General features: G+C 44.1%; 4 protein-coding genes across 10 annotated transcripts; 1 reads left to right on the forward strand and 3 right to left on the reverse strand.

Annotated features, from left to right (window-relative positions):
- Window positions 1-2,506: 2,506 nt before the first annotated feature.
- LOC112280203 (uncharacterized) lies at window positions 2,507-4,849 on the reverse strand. The gene is made up of 2 exons (XM_090249058.1): window positions 4,552-4,849; window positions 2,507-4,263 (listed from the first exon to the last, which is right to left on the reverse strand). Exon 2 carries the CDS (start codon window positions 4,155-4,157, stop codon window positions 3,234-3,236), a length of 924 nt encoding a protein of 307 aa, XP_090105184.1. The 5' UTR covers window positions 4,158-4,263; window positions 4,552-4,849; the 3' UTR covers window positions 2,507-3,233.
- An 845-nt stretch (window positions 4,850-5,694) lies between these two features.
- Window positions 5,695-7,701, forward strand: LOC112280202 (uncharacterized). Its single transcript, XM_024515412.3, has one exon. It carries the CDS (start codon window positions 6,079-6,081, stop codon window positions 7,000-7,002), a length of 924 nt encoding a protein of 307 aa, XP_024371180.1. The 5' UTR covers window positions 5,695-6,078; the 3' UTR covers window positions 7,003-7,701.
- A 380-nt stretch (window positions 7,702-8,081) lies between these two features.
- On the reverse strand, window positions 8,082-13,407 carry LOC112280201 (uncharacterized). 6 transcript variants are annotated; one of them, XM_090249054.1, is made up of 11 exons: window positions 12,840-13,373; window positions 12,278-12,326; window positions 11,964-12,114; window positions 11,231-11,514; window positions 10,965-11,016; window positions 10,807-10,852; window positions 10,501-10,582; window positions 10,133-10,348; window positions 9,765-9,982; window positions 9,597-9,663; window positions 8,082-9,390 (listed from the first exon to the last, which is right to left on the reverse strand). In XM_090249054.1, the coding sequence occupies exons 4-11, from the start codon at window positions 11,420-11,422 to the stop codon at window positions 8,461-8,463; spliced, it is 1,803 nt and encodes a 600-aa protein (XP_090105180.1). In that variant the 5' UTR covers window positions 11,423-11,514; window positions 11,964-12,114; window positions 12,278-12,326; window positions 12,840-13,373; the 3' UTR covers window positions 8,082-8,460. The 6 variants fall into 6 exon arrangements, with proteins under 6 accessions (XP_090105180.1, XP_090105182.1, XP_090105181.1 ...); XM_090249056.1 differs by lacking the exon at window positions 12,278-12,326 and having other exon boundaries at window positions 11,231-11,471; window positions 11,573-12,114; window positions 12,840-13,328; XM_090249055.1 differs by lacking the exon at window positions 12,278-12,326 and having other exon boundaries at window positions 12,840-13,195.
- Window positions 13,408-16,839: 3,432 nt separating this feature from the next.
- LOC112280162 (arginyl-tRNA--protein transferase 2) lies at window positions 16,840-22,738 on the reverse strand. Of its 2 annotated transcripts, none has more exons than XM_090249059.1 (10): window positions 22,152-22,738; window positions 21,455-21,759; window positions 21,262-21,300; window positions 20,942-21,092; window positions 19,977-20,653; window positions 19,462-19,709; window positions 18,805-19,217; window positions 18,249-18,603; window positions 17,867-18,027; window positions 16,840-17,560 (listed from the first exon to the last, which is right to left on the reverse strand). In XM_090249059.1, the coding sequence occupies exons 2-9, from the start codon at window positions 21,558-21,560 to the stop codon at window positions 17,905-17,907; spliced, it is 2,112 nt and encodes a 703-aa protein (XP_090105185.1). In that variant the 5' UTR covers window positions 21,561-21,759; window positions 22,152-22,738; the 3' UTR covers window positions 16,840-17,560; window positions 17,867-17,904. The 2 variants fall into 2 exon arrangements, with proteins under 2 accessions (XP_090105185.1, XP_024371075.1); XM_024515307.3 differs by having other exon boundaries at window positions 22,349-22,737.
- Between the last annotated feature and the right edge of the window lie 670 nt (window positions 22,739-23,408).

Consider the following 23,408-nt stretch of genomic DNA (forward strand, 5'->3'; position numbering starts at 1 on the left):
AGTTAAAATTTGGCCTAAAAATCAGCCATATGTTATATATGTTTGTAAGTTATGGTACAAGTTGGACATATGGTGTACATGTAAAGCTTATCTTACAAGTTAGACATATGTCATGTGAGTTAGACATGTATTGAAGGTCATATAGAATGTTGCCACATAGCTCTTAATTAGATAGTATATATAGAAACAAGAATAAGGCCTTCTTCACTCTTATCAACTCCTTTCTTGCTTATAGTCTAATTTCAAGGATCTCTAGTTTTTTTTTTTTTTTTTTTTTTTTTAGCAATAGCCATTGTAGTTTTTTCTTCTATATATATATATATATATATTCTTATTTTTTTTTCATCTTTTTTTTTAAAATATTCACTTATATATTTATATTCATCAAGTTCTTGTCTTTGACAATAATATCTAAATATGTATATTAAAAATATATTATCTAATAAGATTATTTTAGCCTTTGTGCTAATATCTTAATAATAGAATATAAGATCTAGATTTTTTTGTGTTCATATTTTTCTACTTTTGGCATTATTTAGGTCTATCATATACAAATCCTTTTAAGTGAGATTATATGTATTTTATATGTATTTTCTATTAAAAAAAAAATCCTTGTCAATATTAGCATACCTTCTTTGTATTGCACAAGTATGATTATTATATTGATGTCACATGATATGGTATTGAGTGCTCAATTCTATCAAATATATATGATTTAGTTTAGTTTTGTAGTTATTCGTCCATTCAACTTTTTCCATTACTTCACTTATTGATGTACACTAGGATTTGAATACTTAAGTAGAAAAATTCCTTGACTTGACATTCTTATCAAATCAAGTCTTGTGAGTGGTTTTTGAGAGAAAAAATTTTATTGTACGGATTTATTTGTCTATGGTGATTTAGCCAATTAGTAAAAGCTTGAAGATTTTCTTCTATTTATACTTGCATTCTTAGATTCTCCTTTTGTAGTACAAGAAATGGCTTGATTTATTGGTATTTAGATCCATCATCTTCTCTTGAGAGTTTGTTGGTTGTATATTTGTATTTGATTTAGATTACATACCTTGTGATTGATTTGTAACACTCAATGTGTTATATGTAACAATCTTTATTTATTTAACATTGATCTTATATATATATTAGCAAAAACCATGTCTATTAAGATCAAGTTTCTTACAAAAGCTCTAATTTCTTATAATATGTGCTTTATGAATCTTGTCTTAAAGTCAATTTTATTCCTATTAAGAATGATCACTTCTTTGTAAATAATGAGCTTGACATTTTCATATCTTGTCTTAGCAACAAGATAATAGTTTAGTTTTACATATAATACGCAAATGCAATCTACTAAGTTGGATCTACTTTTTTTTTGCATTTATGGTTTATCTACCTTTTTATCTTTATTAGAAGCAATGAATTTCTTATTATTCTATTTCTTTAGAAGAAGCACCATATCATTATTGTTGATAAGAACTTATATAGATTTGCCTAATAGATTGTTATGGCATTTATATCTACAATATTAATATTAGTTCCTATTACATCCAATGTTTGTGTTTTGAAAAATCAATATCAATTAATAAAGATAACAATGCAAATTATTTCTCATAATTCATTGCATCATTCTATCATTGCAAATTTAATATCATGTGCAATTGTAGGCTTGGATTTTGTTCAAATAAACCTTCTCTTGACATTATTTCTTGTCTTTGAATTTTGTCAAATGAAGTTAAGAACTCTATTACAAAAAATGTATAGTATTTGCACAAACTTCATCATACATAATATTTCACAAATGTTATGTGAATTGGTAGCATCAATATTCAGATCTTTATCTAATTCTTTGTTTATTCCCAATGTAGGTCTTTGTGTGTGACATATCCAAGAGATAAAAACTGCACTTAGTTACACTTTTCAAAAAAAGTAGTAAAAGTCTTTAAATGGTAACTTCCATGCATTGCATCCTCCAAGAAATCTACTCCTCTATGGCATTGCTAGTTCTTTTCAATCCTGCATTTAAGTCCTGCTGTTCACAAAAATTTCTTCCATATATTTGAAGACCAAATTATAAGTTGTATGCAGTCCTTCCAATGTGATCACTGTAGTGCAAAACACTGATTGCCAAATGCCTGGACACTAACAATCACCCTTCCTATACGAAGAGTTGAAGAAGATGCAGATTGAAAAGTCAAGGGACTTACAAAGAAGACAGGATCTATTACAGTCCCTACAAAAGGCCACTAGAATTGGTTTACATAATCAAGTATACTAATATAGTCCCATCTCTGCAACTTGAACATACAAAAAAAAGATAAAAAAAATAACGTACAACTCTTCATTTTCAACCCATTCAGGAAAAAGATAAGCTTGTCACGAAAACAAGCTTCAGGAAAATGTAACGTAATGACGCAAGTAATATATCCAATCCTCTATGCAAAGGCAGTGATTGATACTTCAGATCTCTTCCCACGAATCCCCACAAAATAGAGAACCTGCAGGTTCGGTGTGCACAAAGCCAAATTCACGTCCCTTCCATTAAAGCACATTTACAATAATATAAAGCCAGCAGAGAGGACGAGGGGTTGTCCCAAAGACCCAATGATTTACAAATGAGGTTCCGAAACAAAGCGCAGCAGGACGCAATCTGTATATCAAACTCAAAATCAGTCTGCTGCACTACACGCTGGCACGGGCAGAATCACCAGAGTTGTGCTTGACAACCGAGACCCTCCTTCACAAACTCCACAGCAAACTCCTACACCCAACCAACCATTGCATAATCGTTCACACATTCCACCTCCACCACTCTCCCGCCTCAATCGCCTTCCTCGACTCACACCCATGCTCCAAAACACAAAGTGCAACGCAGCACAAGTATCCCTCGCCCAAAAATCTGCATCCTACATCATCATTCTCTCCTTCTTGCACCGTCCCAACCGAGCGACGTGAAGCTCCTACCTGCAGGTTGTCCCGGTTACGGCCTTTACTCTACACCAGCCCTCCACATCCACGGATCCTTTCCTCCGACCCCTGCCTAGCCCCTTGCGTTTCGTCTCCATCGTGCAATAAGATTATACCCCAGGGACCGCTGCCTCCTCTACCCATCTCTTCTCCTCGCGCTGGAGCTGGATCTCTCGTGCTCATGCATGCCACCTGTGGTGGTGCTGGTGCAGCTCGTGCTGACAATCGCTTGTCTTCCTCGTATCCTGCCCATCTCCGTGTCCCCCATCGCCTCACTGCGGCGGCGGCTGTTGCTGAGGAGGAGGCATCCCAGGCCGCGGCCCATACATCCCCGGGGGTGCACCGGGAGGAGGAGGCATCCCGGGTCTTGGAGGTCCCTGCATGCCGGGGGGCATTCCAGGTCGTGGAGGACCCCCGGGCCCTCCCATCCCTGGCGGAGGCCCGCGCATCATCGGAGGAGGACCCATCGGCCGCTGTCCATACGGACCTGCCATCCCTGGTCCAGACATCTGCGGAGGAGGTCCGGGAGGAGGCGGCATTGGTCTTCCTCCAGGAGGACCTTGCCCGTAGCCTTGAGGAGGCCCTTGTCCGGGGGGCCCTTGCATCATCTGCCCTGGAGGCCGCATCCCTGGAGGAGGTGCGCCTGGCGGCCCCGGCATTGGGCGGGGAGCGAATTGCCCTGGGGGTGGAGGCCCGAGAGGTCTCACTCCCGGCATCGGACCGGACGGGGGTGTGTAAGTCACGGGAGCTGCCGAAACCTGAGGTCGCGGCTGCATCATCCCCGGGGCAGGCCCGCCCACTCCTCTCGCAGGCCCTGCCAGCCCTGGCTGAGCCTGGTTCAAAGGTGCAGTCGGGATTCCACGCCCTGCGGCACGCCCCACCCCGGGACCTCCCGCGGCAGCTGCGGCTGCTTTCGCCCTGGACTCGTCCGGTGGCGGGGGCCCCTCCACCGTCATCGAAATCACCTCCTCCCCGCGCAAAAGCAGCAGCCCCAACGTCCTCCTCTCTTCCCTCTCCTCCTGAGTTTTCCCCTTCTTCGGCGGCACGCGTCGCAGCTCCTCGCAATCACCCAGCACCAAGTTCATGTGGCGATCGAATGCCATGAACTTGCCAACCAGCTGCCGCCCGTCCTGTATCGTCACCCGCATACGCCAGTTTATGTACAGTAACAACTTGGACGTCTTGGATATCGACATCCTGACCGGATTTTCTCCGCACCCTGCCTCGCGTATTCTTCCCCACGCTCCCGCTGCCGACCTCCTCGAAGCACCCGATCGCGACTCCGACCCGCCAACCCCTCCACTGCAAACGCCGGAAAGCCTCAAAACCCTAATCAGCGGTTCCTCCAATACAACCAACAATGCCAGAAGACTCTGGCGCGGTCACGCCGCCACACAACGCAACCTCCAAGACATCAATCTACCGGGCAACCACGTTCAGGGGTCGCGCGACAGAAAGCGCCCATGCTCCGACTTCGCACACCGCCAAACAGCGCTGCAGGCGCAAGCCGAATTCAAGACGAGGTCCAGACCTAAACTCAGTTCCCCAAGAAGGAAGAGAAGGGTAGGGGTAGCAGTAGTGCGCACATACCTGGGGACGATGAAGCGCGGGGGGGGGAGGTGAAATGGAGGCGAGAGTGAGTCCGGGTCTGGTGTGGTCGCAGCGCAGTGTAACTGCCTGACCAGGCTTCGCCGATTTCCCTCCTCGAATCCTCCTCCCCGATCGAATGTCCCTCCCTCCCTCGTTTCTCCTCCTGCTCCTCCTGTTTGCTGTTGTGGCGGCCTCCGCGCTCTCCCCCCGCCCCCCGCGCTCTCCCATGCTCCCGCGCTTGAAGCAGGGTGGGCAGGGTGGGCAGGGAGAGCTTTGCCACGCAGACCTGCGGATGCTGGTTGTGGCTTCGTTTCTTTGGACAGCCACAGCAATTTTGGGGGGGTTCTGGTGACGACCCACTGTGTTCGATTGCGACCTGTGCAATATAAACAAGCAATTTTTAATTGATGATCGTTGGCCAGGATCCTTGACGAGTATTCTGTGTGCGATGATACCAAATTAATCCAATTTGAGCCTTCATTTCATTTAGGTCTAATTCTCAACTGGAGGATCCTACTGTTTAAGAATGAAATTATGAACAAGTGGGTGTGCACTCCACTTGGTGAGACGAGTATGTTCAGGAAAGTCTCTCACGTTCCCTTTTCAGATGAGGTCCATCCCAAGTTCAGGCTTTTGGAAGATTTATGTTGTCCTTCAGTTACATTATTAGATTATAAAAATGTGATTACTAAAATTTGCTAACATACCCCTTATAATTAACTTTAAACAAAGAAAAGAAACTTTAATGAAATATGTAATTTTCACTATGAATTAAGTAATAGTAGTATGTATGTATAAAATTATGTCAATTTCGTATTCGATACAATGTGTAATTTTAACAAGATTGTATCGCAATCACAGCGTTTATAAATATCAAAGTGAATTTTGCAACTACTCAAGAAAATTTCAAGAAATTTAGAAAAAAAGGTCGAGAGAGAAGTAACTTTTACTAACTTGTCGTTGTTTTTAATGACAAATTCCTTCTTGACCAGGTTCCATTACAGTGAGAACTGAATCTATATTTGTCGAACACATTAGAAACAGAGAATTTCCCGTTGCAGTGTGCAGCTACAAATCCCCATGCAATCATGTATCGTTCAAGCTGACGAGGACCCTCTTAAAACTGCCGAGACTGATGATACCACCAACATAGTCGTCGTCATGGCTGCCTCCAGCAGGTCACTCAGTTTAGGTCTGGACCTCGTCTTGAATTCGGCTTGCGCCTGCAGCGCTGTTTGGCGGTGTGCGAAGTCGGAGCATGGGCGCTTTCTGTCGCGCGACCCCTGAACGTGGTTGCCCGGTAGATTGATGTCTTGGAGGTTGCGTTGTGTGGCGGCGTGACCGCGCCAGAGTCTTCTGGCATTGTTGGTTGTATTGGAGGAACCGCTGATTAGGGTTTTGAGGCTTTCCGGCGTTTGCAGTGGAGGGGTTGGCGGGTCGGAGTCGCGATCGGGTGCTTCGAGGAGGTCGGCAGCGGGAGCGTGGGGAAGAATACGCGAGGCAGGGTGCGGAGAAAATCCGGTCAGGATGTCGATATCCAAGACGTCCAAGTTGTTACTGTACATAAACTGGCGTATGCGGGTGACGATACAGGACGGGCGGCAGCTGGTTGGCAAGTTCATGGCATTCGATCGCCACATGAACTTGGTGCTGGGTGATTGCGAGGAGCTGCGACGCGTGCCGCCGAAGAAGGGGAAAACTCAGGAGGAGAGGGAAGAGAGGAGGACGTTGGGGCTGCTGCTTTTGCGCGGGGAGGAGGTGATTTCGATGACGGTGGAGGGGCCCCCGCCACCGGACGAGTCCAGGGCGAAAGCAGCCGCAGCTGCCGCGGGAGGTCCCGGGGTGGGGCGTGCCGCAGGGCGTGGAATCCCGACTGCACCTTTGAACCAGGCTCAGCCAGGGCTGGCAGGGCCTGCGAGAGGAGTGGGCGGGCCTGCCCCGGGGATGATGCAGCCGCGACCTCAGGTTTCGGCAGCTCCCGTGACTTACACACCCCCGCCCGGTCCGATGCCGGGAGTGAGACCTCTCGGGCCTCCACCCCCAGGGCAATTCGCTCCCCGCCCAATGCCGGGGCCGCCAGGCGCACCTCCTCCAGGGATGCGGCCTCCGGGGCAGATGATGCAAGGGCCCCCCGGACAAGGGCCTCCTCAAGGCTACGGGCAAGGTCCTCCTGGAGGAAGACCAATGCCGCCTCCTCCCGGACCTCCTCCGCAGATGTCTGGACCAGGGATGGCAGGTCCGTATGGACAGCGGCCGATGGGTCCTCCTCCGATGATGCGCGGGCCTCCGCCAGGGATGGGAGGGCCCGGGGGTCCTCCACGACCTGGAATGCCCCCCGGCATGCAGGGACCTCCAAGACCCGGGATGCCTCCTCCTCCCGGTGCACCCCCGGGGATGTATGGGCCGCGGCCTGGGATGCCTCCTCCTCAGCAACAGCCGCCGCCGCAGTGAGGCGATGGGGGACACGGAGATGGGCAGGATACGAGGAAGACAAGCGATTGTCAGCACGAGCTGCACCAGCACCACCACAGGTGGCATGCATGAGCACGAGAGATCCAGCTCCAGCGCGAGGAGAAGAGATGGGTAGAGGAGGCAGCGGTCCCTGGGGTATAATCTTATTGCACGATGGAGACGAAACGCAAGGGGCTAGGCAGGGGTCGGAGGAAAGGATCCGTGGATGTGGAGGGCTGGTGTAGAGTAAAGGCCGTAACCGGGACAACCTGCAGGTAGGAGCTTCACGTCGCTCGGTTGGGACGGTGCAAGAAGGAGAGAATGATGATGTAGGATGCAGATTTTTGGGCGAGGGATACTTGTGCTGCGTTGCACTTTGTGTTTTGGAGCATGGGTGTGAGTCGAGGAAGGCGATTGAGGCGGGAGAGTGGTGGAGGTGGAATGTGTGAACGATTATGCAATGGTTGGTTGGGTGTAGGAGTTTGCTGTGGAGTTTGTGAAGGAGGGTCTCGGTTGTCAAGCACAACTCTGGTGATTCTGCCTTGCATCCTCTTATTGGAGCAAGTAATTCCAGTGGTTGACGTTGGGGTTTAGCCATGCTGCATTTTGCAGGACAGTACGTTGTTTGTTTGACTTGTCGTTTCTTTCTGTAATAGGAATTTTAAATGAATAAATATATACATTTACATTTTTTTTTCAGATATGCTTTTTTGGCAGAATGAATCTTGTTTCTCTTGTTTACTATTTGGTTGGTAATGTCTTTGTATATCCTTGTGAGGATTCACTCATTTATCATGCATGTATTGTGGGAATTGTTGATGAAAGGATGTTGAGTACGCAGACTTAGGTCTGAGTACATATACAATCTTTCGTGTTCACCCAATTACAGCACATTTAAATTCTATTTAGTGCACTTAATGAAAAATGCTAATGTGGGATAAGTGAATATTTACCAGCCAGAACGTTACATCTAATGCCAAATAGAAATAATTCATCTTACAGTCAAGCGAGAACAAGCTGCGAATCAAAGAACTCCGAATCCTTTGTACGAGCATATTCAGGAACATCTAGTTCAGAGATGAAAAAACCCCGGCGTTTAATATTATACAAATTAAGTATCTGTCATCAGATACTTAAAAATGAGTACTACTTGTCGCCCTTGCATTCTTTGAATGATAGGGCGATGGTACAATAAATCATGCATTGGGTCGTGAATCATCCCCTCCTTGCACTTACCTCTTGAATAGAAATCGAACTGTCCTGATGCTATACCACAGGAACCGAGATGATGAATTGCAAGGCAGGATAACCTCGAATGCCGGACATAGCATCCACTAGACTAGGCATCCAAATTTCAAGGGAGGTTAAACAAAGTGCTGATCTCTAAACACGTAACAATTTATATATTTGGAATCCAAGGGAGAAATCTTAAGAAGGAATCCAAATGATATCTAATTATTACTGTCCAATGTACGTGGGCCGAGGAAGTGGACCAGAGCGGCTGATACCTTGACGGACCCTTGCTTGGGCATCAGTGAAGTGGGTAGCCTGAGGAAGAGGACCCGAATGGTTGCCTCCATGGCGGACCCTTGCTTGAGCATCAGCAAGAGAAAGCGCCATAGCCAACATCATCTGCTCTTCAAAGCTATCCGGCACCAGCACCTTGTCATTGTTAAAACCGCCACTGCTTTCACCATTCCGAGAATCGGATGGAATATCCGGCGCTTCCCAAGGCAAGTCAGAGGCCGAAGGTACACTACTGGAGAAGCTGGTACCAACCTCCACCCGTTCCGAACTTTGATCACCCAACCATGTGTTCACTGAGGAGCCTTTGTACTCTTTCTGTGTCGAGCTCACCCAGTTGGCCAGTTTCTCAAATGCTCTACTTGAGTTCTCCGCATCACTTTTGCCCCTTCCAGATGTTGATACCACAACGGGCATTTCCCGCACCCCATTCTCTCTGCCACTCTGAGGTAACTCCTCTGAACGCTGGGAGCTCTCGTGTGCTTGCGAAGCCGGAGCATCTCCAGTACTTACCAAGGGTTCTTCATTAATGTTAGAAACCTCAGGTACGCTATGATCATCTGAGAGTGAAGGTTGGAGTGAACTCGTAACTGTTGGATGAATGGCATGTGTTGTATTAGGGGAGACAGCCTGTTGCTCTGCCAACGCAGCAATAGCACCAGCTAGGCCCACCGCCGCTGTGCCTTGTCTACCAGAATGCTGATGCCAAGATTCTGGTTCAGGTACTGCTGGGGGAGGTGGAGCTCGAGTATTAGTACCGTCTAATTCGGAGCTGAAACTATTTTCCAATGCTAACCCTGCTGGTCTATTCGGCACAGATCGAGTTGCCTCTCCATCTGAAAATCTGTGTCGGGCTCCTTGCTCCTGAACAGTATATTTTGCCGAGTTTAAATCCATACGAAAACACTTCGAGAAGATAGGTTGAGAAGACATGTTACGACGACACAGAATGCAGAAAAGAACAACCAAGCCCGCAACATCACTATTGCTTGGCATTGAAAAAGGCATAAATAAAGGCTTATGTTGAAACTATTGGAGCAAAGGAATAGATCATATAAGGATGAGCGAACCTGAATAGAGAGCCATATTGCCTCCATTACCATAATGTCCTCGAGATCAAGATCAAAGTCATCATCTCTGACATAACCACAGATCAACGTCAGAACAAGTCCCAGATGATCCAATTTGGTCTCATACTTGAGAATCTTTTCTAAGAAACGTTTTGAAGCTTTGTGTACCTGTGTCGTGCTCTGATCGCACCAGAAGGGGCCTGGAGAGTCGGAACACCTATTTCAGGCTGTTGTTGGCTTAATGCAGGCACGGTGTTTGGTTCCGCTGATTGTTGAGATGGTGCAGCTGCATCAAAACCTCCTGATCTCCGATAATCACCCTCCACCCACAAGTAGGGATTTAATCGTGGAGCATTACTCTCACGAGAGTCAAGTGTTTCAAGGACCTGATAAATAAAAAAGCAATAAAATTTAGAACTTGAAAAGCAGCAACCAAGGTTGAAGTCCAAGCAATATTAATACTTTGTCCGCAGGTGAATTTCCGTTCTTATAAAACAGTTTGTTCGAAAGTTTTTAAACCGAACAGAAGACTTCACCTGTGGCTGACGATCACCATACCCCCAATCCAGAAAATTGATTTCATCCGTAGGAGCACTTGCAATCTCATTGTTAGTGACAGGTTGGGATCGAGGTGTCTGCAATCTGATTCGGCCCGCACGGATATTCTCCTCCCTACGTTGCTCCCGTTCTTCATCATCCAGAAGCTCCTGTTGACGCATGCGAATTTTTGCCTCTATGACTTTTTGCTCCTCCTGCAATTGGGCATGGACAGATGCAGTCTGTCAGTGGACTTCAATGAAGCTTCTGCAAAACTTCATAATTCTCCTCATCCGTCGAGATGTATGCACGATGCCCACATCTGCCCACAAAACCAGCAAAGTCAGATGAGAGTGAAGATGAATACCGCTTGCTCCATCCCCTTCTCCTCCAGCGTCTTGGCTCCTCGATACTCAACAGCGTATTGAGGAGTCTTACAAAACGGGCACCTTAAAAGTCGAAAACAAATGTCAATACCAAATTCGTGCAATTGATCTACATATACGAACTCCGGGGCAACTACCATGATTTGCCGAAAACAATTTATTTTGAAACTAAAAAGGGAAGAGTGTTTGAGACAATGTGTAATTTTAAAAATGCACATGACTGTAACTAGAGGTGCGTCTTGGCTGAACGAAGATTTGAAACAAACATGGGGGCACACATCACTCACTGTGTTGGCCGGGCAACATGCGGAGATTTCATCTGCAGGAAACACTCTGCAGCCAAACCAGTTTGCTTATTAGAATAGGCATACTGGAAAGGAGGCGAAATTACTACAGATGCTCTAAGCGCATGCACGTAAGCGGTTTGCTTATGACAATTACGTACCAGTACATATTCCTTTTGTGCAGCACTTGGATCTGTTCACGCTTGGATAATGCTGTTACCGAAACCATCAACACCCCAGTAGCCTATCACGTCAGCTCATTTACTTCAACAATAACCTATTACACTATTTAACCTGATCCTCTAACTATATTCATGGAAGGCCTCCGAAAAGACCAACAAAACCCTTAGAACAGATGACAGGCAAATTGTATGAAGCTTCTTATTTGCCGGGTTTAACAATTCCGAACGCCAAGATCAAGACGCACCAGAAAGCAAATTGGGCATTCTTCGAGGTCTGTAGCGGGCTCCTCTGCACCAGGAAAACAAGGAGCGAGCTTGGACTCAAGAATAAGACGGCGGAGCTTTCTTTGATCCACATCGCGATGAGGGTATAAGCCCTGGGGACGAGTGTAACGCTCGTCAATCACAGTACGCCTGCGAGTTATTTTATTCCCCATGACCTTAGATGCACATTAATCACCTGCATGTTCCATCAATTGGCTTTGTCTGCGCATAAGAACTTCGATCTTTCAAATGAACCGCTTCAAACCTGGGTCAAAGAAAAAGAAATAATTCTGAAAATTTTCAGGGTTCTGAAAGTCACGTACTCTAGTTGAAAGCCAGAAATCTGTTTGGACCTTAACAAAGGTCTCAGGCACTTAGAGGATTCAAATCGACTACCTAATAAAAAATTTATAGGATTAAATCTTGCTTGGGACAACTCCCAGGTATAATCATGTTGTAGAGGATTGTCAATGGTATCGAGACTACACAAAAGCGAAAGAATAAAAATAAACAAAACGATTAGCCAGAGCCTCTTCCGAGAATCGATTGCAAGACGGTCTTCATTTCAAATTGTCAGTTTCATGCCTCAGTCAAGTACGAGTCAGATATGGACAACGCCCACAAACAGCTGCAGTAAATAAAGGGGCAATACGCTCCTCATTAGTACGGACCATGCTAAAACCTCGCGGCAAGGAACTGTCGCCACCTACGTACCCATGCTTCGAAGAACACGTTTATAGAGAAGATATAGGAGCTATCATGCACCCGTTCTACAGTACACTCTGATTTCTTTCTGTATTAATTTTCCATCAATGTTAAACATCAAAAGATGTGTAGATTCCAACGCCGCATCCATACACGAAACCTGCACATGAAGTTGGTAAGAACGAGTGTGTTTAATTCAAGAGCCGTGGTTCAGTCTCACAAAAAGTTCCAGCGGAGGCCTTCAGGAGAAACTTCCAAAACAACTGGAGTCAAACTCAAAGATCATAGAGGAAGTAGCTCCCAGTGCTCACGGACACGCTTACAGTGGCGCATTGGTAGAGATAAGAAGTTCGGCCCGTAGTCAAAGGTCACCTATAGAGGAGCATCGAATTAGGTGCGATGAAAGTAAGGATGTGTCGGAAAAAAACATCACTCTAAGTTCCTTGGCAAGGCTGCAATGTGCGTCTGGTAATTGCCGCTACCGAAACGGTAACCTAATCCCAAATCCCTCAAGAAACCAAAACGCATCTCCTAGAAATGCCCTAAGAGAGCAGCGATATCACATCCCTTGCAACTGACCAAACCTCGATATTTGAACGGCACTGAGAAGATCAAACGCACCAATCAAAAAGCTTCTAATTCTACCATGCTCACATACTACCAGTACCTAGAGGAACGACGAATCTTACAAACCAAGAATCGTTAGGGTTCAGACAGAACCCAATCGTACAGAAACTCAAAATTCAACAACCAAACCCTGCCAAGAACTCAAGAACAACCCACAAAACAGTTAAAGATCACAATAAGCAAACCCCACGCCGCGAACTCCACCCACTTTCCCGCCTGACACTCCCACTCCGGGGGCCCCTCACACCCAATTCTCACCTGCTAGCACTTCTTCAGCAGCAGCACCGACACTCTTCACCATGCTCAACTCCTCCCTCCTTCCTGCTCTCAAAGTTTCTAGAGCCCTCACCCAGGGTGTTTCCTCTTCCGACAAAGGACGCTAGACATGCGGCCTGCAGCGTACAAACATACCTCTCCTCTGGGCTAGATGCGGATTTTTTTTAGCCATAGCTTAGAGAAGTGCAAGTTCACAGAGGTGGGCAGGGGCGGTTTCCACGGCACGTTACAGAATCAATTCATAGGGAGCAAGGGTCGAACGGGAATACGCTTGCTTGCGGATTTGGCCCTCACCTTACTCCACGAAACGTGTCTCGGCAGCAGGATACTGCGGCGCAGAAAAAGATTATTTCTCTAGTCTTTGGCAACTTCCAACCGGTCCCTCAGGCTCCTCTAGCCCTTATCCCTGCCCTCCAATTCTTCCCAATAGCCCGTGTTTTGCTCACATTTTTCCTGCCCCGGGTATAACAAAACCACGATTTCTGTGTACTCATGTTGCCGAAAGACAGAGCCCCTTCGACATGGCTCAACAGGTTAGATAACACAACACCACAAAGTAACTGCGTCAGTGCAATCGTGGGTGTCAGAAGTCCACTCCGCTACTTCTGGAGAATGGGAACATCACGACGGTGCTGAAATTGACACAGCAGAGCCTTCATTACAAACGTTATTTTTACTCTTAGTCACCAGGAACACTGTATTTATTAACATGATCATCGAATAAAACTTTTAAAATCGTCCACAAGAATCCCAAGTGGAAATTGGTCATACCCCTCGACGAAAAACGTAAGAGTGGACCATTCTAATCGTTTTTAATAAAAAAAAAAACATTAAATATTTAACCAAAGAAAAGCCTCGGTAAGAGAGGAAGTTTGAGGATTTTTTTCTTCTATTTCTTCAGCTTCTTCCAATTTCGTAGTTGTTGCCTTCCATCTCTCCAGGACCAGTCTGATATACCACCAGACTGCTCAATCACCCAACTAATTTTCTTATTGGGCTCCTCATTGAGAAATCAGAGAGAGTTCATTGTGTGAGCCCTCATTGTGGTTTGTCAGCAGGAACGAAAAAGGGACTTGGGCACGGTATGATGGTGGGCCGCAGCCTATTAACCACAACTCTCACCCAAACTGCCAGGCTCCTTTTCTTATAACAGAATAGCATTCATTCATCTGTAGGGATTGGCAGCCCACGAAGCCAACCAACCAACCACCCAACCTCACAAACGGAGATGGTAGTTGCCAAGCAGTCAGATCTGCAAGTCTACGTACAAGAGTCGAGCCTCCAGAGCCATCAGTCCACCCGTCACCATGTCGAACAAAACCGGGAGGATCTAAGTGTTGAGATACTCGAGGATCCGGTCTGATTTCAGAATGAAATTACTAAATAAATAAAATATTGACCAACACCAAACAAAAGGGGGATGACTTTTGCACGAGGGAGTGATCACGCCTCGAATCACCACTGCAGCTGGGACAGTCAAGTAACGCTGTCCTCGATTAAATCGCCAGCGCCCAAAGGATTTCCCCTAACAATAGACTTCTGCCAGCTCTCTAGTTATCGTTCATCCCATGCCGCAGGATTTGCACTGCATTTCTCAATATGCTCTCTCTGCAAGTGTGGGTGTCTTGTAGAAATATATATATACTTTCACACACACGTCGCTAAGATCGTTTGTCCATGTGAAAGAAATCCCAGGTGGAGAAGGAAAGCGGCAGCTGGAATTGGCTCTGCGCCGACGAAGAATAAGAAGAAGAAGCCTTGCAATGGAGTGTGTGCATTGCCTGCTCCAACACTGTGCCCTCTTCCATGCCTCCATCAGCACCAGCACCAAATGTCGCTCTCTCCCTCTCCCTCTCTCTCTCTCTCTCACAAATAAATATGTATATATACATCTTATGTGGCAGAGTTTGTGAGAGTATTCGAGAGTGAGTATGCATGAAGGGAGAATGAAGGGCAGCTGCGGGATCCACGGTCTCCGGTGACCGATGTAAGTGAGACTTGTGACAGTGGGGAACGAGGGGTTATGGGTCCATCAGTGCTGTGCTGGCATATGATTTTGCAGCTGGGTCCTTTCTTCATGCAGGTTGTGTTCCATCACTCACTCCCTCACTCACTCAATCAATCAATCAATCATATACATCTACTTCTATGGACCTGCTAGATGTTTTTGAAACCAAATTCTTTTGTTTGAAAATAAAATAAAAAACATTCCTTTTGTTTAGAATTCTACATTAATTTAATGGTTGTTAATTTTGCTCATGAAAAAAATTAATTTATTTAACTTGTGCTCTTGACTTTCTTTTCTTAATTTTATTTAAAATATTTGAGACATGTATATGATGTAATTTTAGGTTCTCAAATCACTTGACAAAAGGAAATTTGATATACATATATATATATATATATATATATATCAAAACATGAAAATAAGGTGTGGTTTTGTACATTATTTATATATATATATATATATATATATATAGAGAGAGAGAGAGAGAGAGAGAGATTCTTCATTGAATTGATGCATCTGTAAAACCAATGTTCAATAATTGGTCCACAGAAGGGAAGAACAAACTGGCACCTACTTGTAAATGCAACAAAAATATATTAAATAGATAAAATAAAAATTAAAGTAGAAAAAAATATATTTTGTATTATCAAGTACATTAACGATGATATTTTTCATGATGAAAGACTTTGAACTTTAACCGGTTAAATGTAAATTATATACGATAAGATTCTTTTGTATTTTTAATAACTAATATGACAAAGTAAGAGTAAATAAATATTTTCTCTATTTAAAATGGGTGCACAGGGCGAATTTTGATAGGATTAAAATTAGATTGTAAAAAGACCAAATACTAACTCATTATGGATAGAAAAGAGATGGGTGGAATAAAAATAGTATTTCCTAGGCAAAAACTACACAGCTTTCACATCAAGATAAACAAGAAACAAATGTCTTTTCTCCTCCTACTTCAAAAATACATTTACCTCATTAAATATAGTACCGGCTTTTGTTCATAAAAAAAAGTGAATCTGAATCAAAGAAGTATCAATTGAAGTTCATGTGAATTCTACACAAAAGCTAACTTTAAAACAAAATACTCATTGGGGTTCACAAGAACTATTTCCATCCTCTTATGAAATAGAGACACTACACTTAGTTTGGAAGGAGAGTATTGAGTATCAATACGAAGTTCATCATCTGCAACACAAAGTTTACAATGCTAAGGCATCAAGCTTGGTAGGGAGCTGGTGGCTGAGGTTGGTTTAAGCGTCAAGATTCAGTGAGGCATGGTGGTACTACTTCTGGATTATTGTCGATCCAGACAGACAAATTGCTTGGAATCACTGAACTGAGTTGCTGGACAGACTTTTGAAGGATGCTTTGCTTTTAGCAATTGACCTTGAATGGTGTGTCAGAAGAAGGAAAGGAGAAGGAGGAGGTGATGGGGATCGTGACTTGTGGGGACAAGTGCTGGCTGTTGGTTCACTTGGGGTTTGCATCGTTGTCACTTGCCACTTGTGCATTCAAAAGAGACCATATGCCTCAGGGCCACCCATGCCTACCTGCCATCAATAAGCACTGAATCCTTTTTCTCTGTCCTGCAAATCACCTGGTGTCATCAATCATAAGTGAGCTTCGGCTTTAAGCAAACTTGAATTCCCCGAAGTAGATCGCAAGAAAAGGGCAACAATCTACTAACACCAATGGTCTTCACCTGAGTGTAAGGTAGAACGACGCAACACATGCAGCAGTATTTGCTGCATTTCCCTCCCGAGGTGATATGTATCGTCTATTCAAAGGTAGAGAATGCGAGGTCAAGGAATCTATTCAGCATGTTGCCCTGTGAAGCGGAGGCCCAAGAGAACATTCTGAGTTAAGAGAACGGCCAATCATTGATGCATTTAGCATTGTGTAGTTCCAGGTGATACAAGCAACGTGTCTCATAGGATTGCTAAAAGAATGAAGAAAACCCAATTGGTAAAAGAGTGCACTCATCTCCTTGCCACATGTCAAAGTTTCTTGACATTGACTTTATTGCTTTTTCTTTTTTTCTTTTTTCCTGGTAACCTGTACAGCATGCGTGTTGGAGGAACTCCCATCTAAAACATCCAACTGTAGTATGTCCTTTCTCTTTTCTTTATTAAGGGCACAGCTTTTCTGAAATTCGAAACCATGATCAGGTGAAGAAGACACCAGTCCATAGTCTAGCAAAGGAATTCAAAGCCCAGTAATTTTACCGGTAGATTAAATGTGAGGCCAGGATCGGTGAAGTCCAACTAAGGAGGACAAGACTAGTAAGCAGATTCAGTAATTTAAGGAAGAGAAACTGTCAGCCATTTCTATTCAACACCGACTATTCAGATCTGCTTCAATCATGACAAGCGTAATGTAGTTGAGGGCTGAGGTACATGATCGCAAGCAGTGTATTTCGTTTTTTCTTGCTTGATGGGGCACTTCGATAACTAACGCAGTAGTTTGTCAGTCTAGTTGGCATTGAAATATCTTCCGGCTCAAACTGCCGTTTGTTGGAGTCAGATGTGCACACCTTCAGTAATAGAAAGTTTTAAAAATGCGGTACATAAGTCTCTAACCTCGTAGCATCATAGCAGTAGGCTTACAGATGCCCTGCTTCAAAGTTTGTAGCTGATAATGCTTGCCACGGCTTGCTATTCATGCGCTTTTGAAGGCTCGTATCCTAAAGGATCACAACCAGGGTCGAAATATGGGGTTAGCACCAGTAAAAATAGGAATCGGTAGCCAAAACCCTCCAAACCCATAAAGATAGCGGCGTCTTCGCAAGGCCAACTGCGACAGCTTACGTGTTCGCTACCGTTCGCTGCCATGCGACGGGGTGAAGAGATCTCTTCTTCATAACAACAAAAACAACAATCAAAGCATTTGAACACATCTGAGAAAAGAAAGGCTCAAGGTAAACCCGTAGACAACAGTCCGGCAAACAAAGCTAGAGAATGGATAAATTGCCAATTGCAGCTTTTTTTACCATAGATCTTTGGCGAAGTGTTACATTTCTTTCCTAAATCATCTTGGAACCAAAAGCATGCGAGAAGCCAGGTCTGGACCCACGCCGCTCAAGTACAAGATGAGCTCCTCAATCAACGCTTCCATACGCACTGCTGGCACCACGCGCATCTCTAGCAAGCGCTGCCGACCCAAACAAACAATTCCCCGAACAAGCAAGTGTCACAGTATTGCTGAACAGGACAGTCTTGCACAGTAGTGACACCCAGAGTGTAATAAAGCAAGGCGTAAGTCAGAAATGCTAGTGAAAAAAACTCAAAACAGACAATTGAGTGACGACAGTAATAAAATGAAGGCAACACAGCAGCTATTGCAATTGTTCGCCCACTATTCAGCTTACACACCTCGAATGTAAGGCATTGGTTGTTCAACAATAGAATTATTTTTCCTAAACCCGGAGTGCGCTCCTTGTTCTTTTCCATACTTTCATCTTTTCCACCTGAATGAGCGAAGGGCAGACCATGCTTGGTGCTGAGGAGATCTTCGCTAGTTGGAGCACAGTAATCATCGTCAGCTTCTGATGCATCATTGTTTATTTCATCATCTTCTTCGATTCCAAAGAAATCCTCCATTTTCTCTGCCCCTTCACTTCTTTTAGCAGAGTTCTCTGCAGCTGAGGCATTCGGGGAAGAGCAATTGGAGAGGCACATGTATTGAGAACAGGCAAGAGCTAGACGTGCTTTTTCAAAAGGGACCCATCTGTATTCAATACAAACGTGAACCATCAGAAGTAAGGTAACGGAGGAGAAACTTCACGGAATACACAAATGTGTGAAAAGTCAGAACCAGCTCTACGTAGTCTCAACGTTTTCATAATATGCATAAGTAATGGTATGGTGAGCAGTACATTAATCAAGACCTTTTTATAAGAAAAAATAAGATTAAGTTGAGGTAACTTACATGTACTTCGAGGGACAAAGAAGCTCTGAAGGTGCATACGTAGCTTTGTACCGCATCTTTGGACAGGTGTGTATATAGTATCCAAGATAATAAAACGAGAGCGATGGGCACAACTTGTTGGCCTCCTGAACCCATTGTATCTCCCGTAGAGCAGAATACTTGCCCAAAGCTAAAAAAGCCAAATCAGGGTCCCAAAACAAATACTTGCTTGACAGGCAACAAGGCAGTATGTCGACAACTCCAACAGCCACCAACTTTCCATCTATACGGTATTGCTGGTGAAAAGAGCCAAATCCACAGCTTGGAGTCGAACCGTCATTCTCAGGTGCAACATACATAAGCGGCGAATCCACAAGAAATCTACGGTAAGAACTTTCGTGGACCTCCTCTGGTTTATCATTGTGCACAGCTACCTGGTCCATCCCATCAATCACGTTGTAAATTATTTGTTTTCAAAACAAAACTTGTGAGATTGTGGCATGCCAATTTACTGTCGGATTTAAAATAAAATACAGTGTGAAGATTCAACCACAAGTTCCCATTTAAAATTTCTGATCAAACGATGGCATGCATGTGATTTTACAGAGGTAAAGAAAACAATACAAGAGTACACTGATATAGTGACACTGTGACAGAGTCATGCAAAAGAAACCAGACCTGATACTTCTTGTAAAGAGCGAACTCTTCAGCATCAAAGGATGACTGCTTGATTGTGATTGCTATGCGACGTGGTTTCACACTTGAAACAGAAGGAAGAGGAAGTGATGGAGAGGGACTTGGATTTATATCTTGAATACTAGGTAGTAAGACATTTGGAGAGGAAGAAAGAGAGGGAGTTAGCGAAGAAGACTTGAGTTTCCTTGCTTGGTCACCAGTATCTTGTGATGTTCGTTCTCCAGATGCACCTGAAACGCAACAAATCTTTGAGATGTCAAAAAACAGCACATAAAGTATGAGCTGTTGAGCATTATCCAACAAACAACTAAGCTTGAAATCAGCACAGTTCTTAAATGGTAATGAAGTAATAACACACCTAATTCAAGAAAACTTAAATCTAACTAAAATCGCAAAAACCTAGAAACATTTGGAAATAATTGATGTCATTGAAGTACAAGTCTGATCGACAAAAAAGTAATGGCTTCACAAAGAAACACATTCTGCATGGAGATCACCTGGGCAGCCTTGGTTATACGATGGTGTGACAGACGCATCCATCCCAGATGAGAGTGAGTTGCTCTGAGCTTCACATCCAAGAAGGAGAAAGTTGAGATGGCCTTTGCAAGCTTGTGGAATATACCCACTCAGATCTCCAGTTTTCCCCAATTGAGAAACCAAAATTTCAGCAACAAGAGATGGGGAAAACTCCTGTGTTGACGAAAATGGCTGCCACCTGTTCACTTGGCCTCCGGACTCTACTTCCACTTCAGTGTTTACCATATTACTTTTTCGTTTCACACCTGCAGCAATAGCAAAAGCGACGCTAGAGGTGTAATCTAGTTGACCTTCAATTTCTTTCAACTTGCCACGAGTTTTATGAGTTACTTTTCGTACCACTACTTGTGGAAGGTCCAAATCTTGAGGCAAGGAGCCAAATTCAACACATCTATTGACGGCATCCTGGATTGAAGCAGAAAGCTGAACTTGTATTTCATCTTCCACTACTAAAGTTTTTTTCTTCTTCGCAGTAGTAGGAGGGTTCAGATCTGGCGTATCATGCGCGATGCTTTTTTTCTTTGCAGCAGTAACCATTTCTTCACCTAACTCCTTACAATGTGCTTCTGCTGAATTGCTTTGACCAACATCACTGTATTCACTCGGCCGAGTTCCATGGTAAGAACCCTCCAAGTACCTGTCCACAAGAGGTCACTAGTTTATCACATAGCCATAAATCATTGAAGAAATTACAACATGTGTTCACCATGGAACACAGAAATGCCTTCATTAAAAATGACGTACAATTAATGTCTCAAGCATTTGAGACCATCAAGTGGTTCGCGTCTTCGACCCTCGTGAAGTAAAAAGCTTTAAAGTACCATCCTACTTCTAATGAGATTTCAAACCCTTCATTCGCTATCTAGTCATACTGAAGTTTGTACTGCAGGGGACATTCGAACAAGGACATTCATTCGATTCTTACCTTTGCATGCGACGCATGACACGAGCCTGATCTTTTGAGATGATGAAAGCATTAGCATCTAATCGGATGCTGTGTGGAGGGCAGCACGTTCGGTGCATTGATGGCTTGTAAAGAAACTTTCCTGATCGCCTCCATCCTCTATTCAGCAGTTCTATGTATGCATGACACGGAATTGTGGAGGACAGGAACTCAGGTTATCAAAACTTCTCAAAGAAAAAGAAAACGTCCATTTCATCACACGACGAGAATTTGATTTGTTTAGATCATATATACAGGATTTTTTAGATAATGACCATGACAAACAGGCTTAAGAAACAAACCTTGGTAATCATCCACAGTAAGTGTATGAGCCCACATTCCTGCATGAAAAGAGGTACAGTACCTTCAGGTGTCGGATATTCTGAAATTCACTTTGCGAGCAGAAAACTCCAATAACCAGAATGCTTTCCCGGGTTTATTTAGTTACTTAATTATTTGTATATTCGAAGACAAGTGGATAAGAACATTGTGTACCTTGCGAAACACTAGATCGTGAGGAGGATTTACAATAGCCACAGGAACTGCTGTAAACACCTTGGTCCTCAACAATACTCATCACCCTCCTCCTCATGCTGCTCATGGCTAAACCCAACCTCTTCTGGGCCTGCTTGAGCCTCCTCTCCAGACACCAGCTTTGTTACCACTCCAGTTTTTTGGTTCCAGGTTTTAAAGAAACCCTCTTGACATCAAAGATGAATACAATCGGGTCCACAGCGAAGACATTTAGACCGTATTACTTCATCGAGAATGCACCGTAAAACGAATTAGAGCAGGTAATGCTGTCATCAAAAACGCAAGTTAATATTATCTTAGCCGTGGAGGGAAATAGAAAATAGTCAATTCACAGTGTTTCCAATTCTGCCGACCAACGTGAACCAAAAGGACGGGCTACATGGCGTGACTGCCAACTCGTTGGCAACAACCCCAGCCACTCTGCTGTAGTGACCCCTTTCAGAAAGCCCAATACAAGAATTTAAACGCGCCAAAGTACGTTGATCCAAAGGAAAAAAACGAAGGTTTAAAACATCCCTCTTTCTTCTCCGCACCCGGCACTCGGGAATCCATCCTCCCACCCAAACTCGTAATCAGGAAAATTAGGGTTTACAATGAGCATACAATCACAATTCTCAACACATACTTCAAAAAGACCAGCCTAACCCGCTCAACCTACCGTACAAAAGTTGGAGCCTGTGAGAATTGCAGCAAATTGTGAGAGCTAACAGAACACGTAAATTTCCGAAACAACAAAGACCCGCCCGTGGAACCATCTCATGCTGCTCCTAGCATCGCTGCACAGATACAACAAAGCGGAGGGAAGTGCATGAATTTCTCTGTGAGGAACGAGGACATTCGCTGGGACGGTCTCACCGAGGCTTCTGACGACCATGACCAGCTCATGAAGAAAGCGGGCAGCAATGAAACGGTCCCACTCCCTCTTTCCGCCCGTTACTGATCCAACAGCTTACAAAATGAGAGCCGACAGGTGCGGGCATAAACTAGTACACCCAGAAAGCGCTCCAAGCATATATTTGTCAACTCTGCCGTCCACGAAGCAGAGGAGCAAAGCCTGCAAGGTCTGTTTGTATGCTTCTCGGTCGTGCTCACAACCTCCTCGCCCTCTTGACTCTTATTCTTCCTTCTCCTCCTCCCCCACTCTTCACTTTTTCGTAACAAATTTGTTGGCGGAGACGGAACAAAAGAGCTTCGTCGGCAGCGCCTCTTCCGTTAGCAAATCCTCGTCGTCACGACACTCCGAGAGTCAGTCGGAAGAAAGTGTCTGTCTGTAAGGCCTTACATTTTGTGGGAATCGAGCCATTACGTGGATTCCTTTCGAATTATGTGGGTTCGGTGGAGCCAGACTGGCTGGTGGATCTGTTCAATTTAAGCGATTTTCTCCAACATTTCCATTGGAAAACCAACACAAAAGTGATGTGTTTGTTATCACATTGGAAAAATACAGGCATCCCGATTCATTTATTTATTTATTTATAGGAGTATTCTTTCGTGAATGAGTTTAATAATTGGAAAAAGAAAAGAAAAAAAAAACAAAAAACAAAAAAAAAACAGTTTTGTGTGGTCTGAGGGAAGTTTTTAATCATTATTTTATTTTTATTTTTTTCAATAATGCATCTGATGACTTTAATCATTTCATGTCACCTTGGGGGTAGTGATAAAACCATTGTCTTTTTTTTTTTCATTTACTTGTGTTACGATGAAATTCATTCAAATGAAGGTTTGGATGTTTAGTACGAAATGCAAACCAGATTTCATTTATTGGGATTATAGTTTAAGAAAATGTACATATTGGGTGGATACATGTATTGATCATGGGAAATGAAATTAAAAATGTGATATAATATATTGAATTTTAAAATATTTTTATTAATCATAACATGACATGATTCTCTTTAGAAAAAAACATGTTGAC

This window comes from Physcomitrium patens, chromosome 3 (genome assembly GCF_059467195.1).
Source record: "Physcomitrium patens ecotype Gransden chromosome 3, ASM5946719v1, whole genome shotgun sequence".
In the NCBI taxonomy this organism is placed as follows: Eukaryota; Viridiplantae; Streptophyta; class Bryopsida; order Funariales; family Funariaceae; genus Physcomitrium; species Physcomitrium patens.

Excerpts from the sequence above, each read along its gene's own strand:
- LOC112280203 (XM_090249058.1), bottom strand. The coding sequence starts at position 4,157 with ATGTCGATATCCAAGACGTCCAAGTTGTTACTGTACATAAACTGGCGT.
- LOC112280202 (XM_024515412.3), top strand. The coding sequence starts at position 6,079 with ATGTCGATATCCAAGACGTCCAAGTTGTTACTGTACATAAACTGGCGT.
- LOC112280201 (XM_024515406.3), bottom strand. The coding sequence starts at position 11,422 with ATGGGGAATAAAATAACTCGCAGGCGTACTGTGATTGACGAGCGTTAC. Across the intron at positions 10,853-10,964 it reads CACAAAAGGAATATGTACTG|AGTGTTTCCTGCAGATGAAA; the intron begins GTACGTAATTGT and ends GTTTGGCTGCAG. Across the intron at positions 9,664-9,764 it reads GCGATCAGAGCACGACACAG|AGATGATGACTTTGATCTTG; the intron begins GTACACAAAGCT and ends TGGTTATGTCAG.
- LOC112280162 (XM_090249059.1), bottom strand. The coding sequence starts at position 21,560 with ATGAGCAGCATGAGGAGGAGGGTGATGAGTATTGTTGAGGACCAAGGT. Across the intron at positions 21,301-21,454 it reads ACGATCTAGTGTTTCGCAAG|GAATGTGGGCTCATACACTT; the intron begins GTACACAATGTT and ends CTTTTCATGCAG. Across the intron at positions 19,218-19,461 it reads CTCTTTACAAGAAGTATCAG|GTAGCTGTGCACAATGATAA; the intron begins GTCTGGTTTCTT and ends GGGATGGACCAG.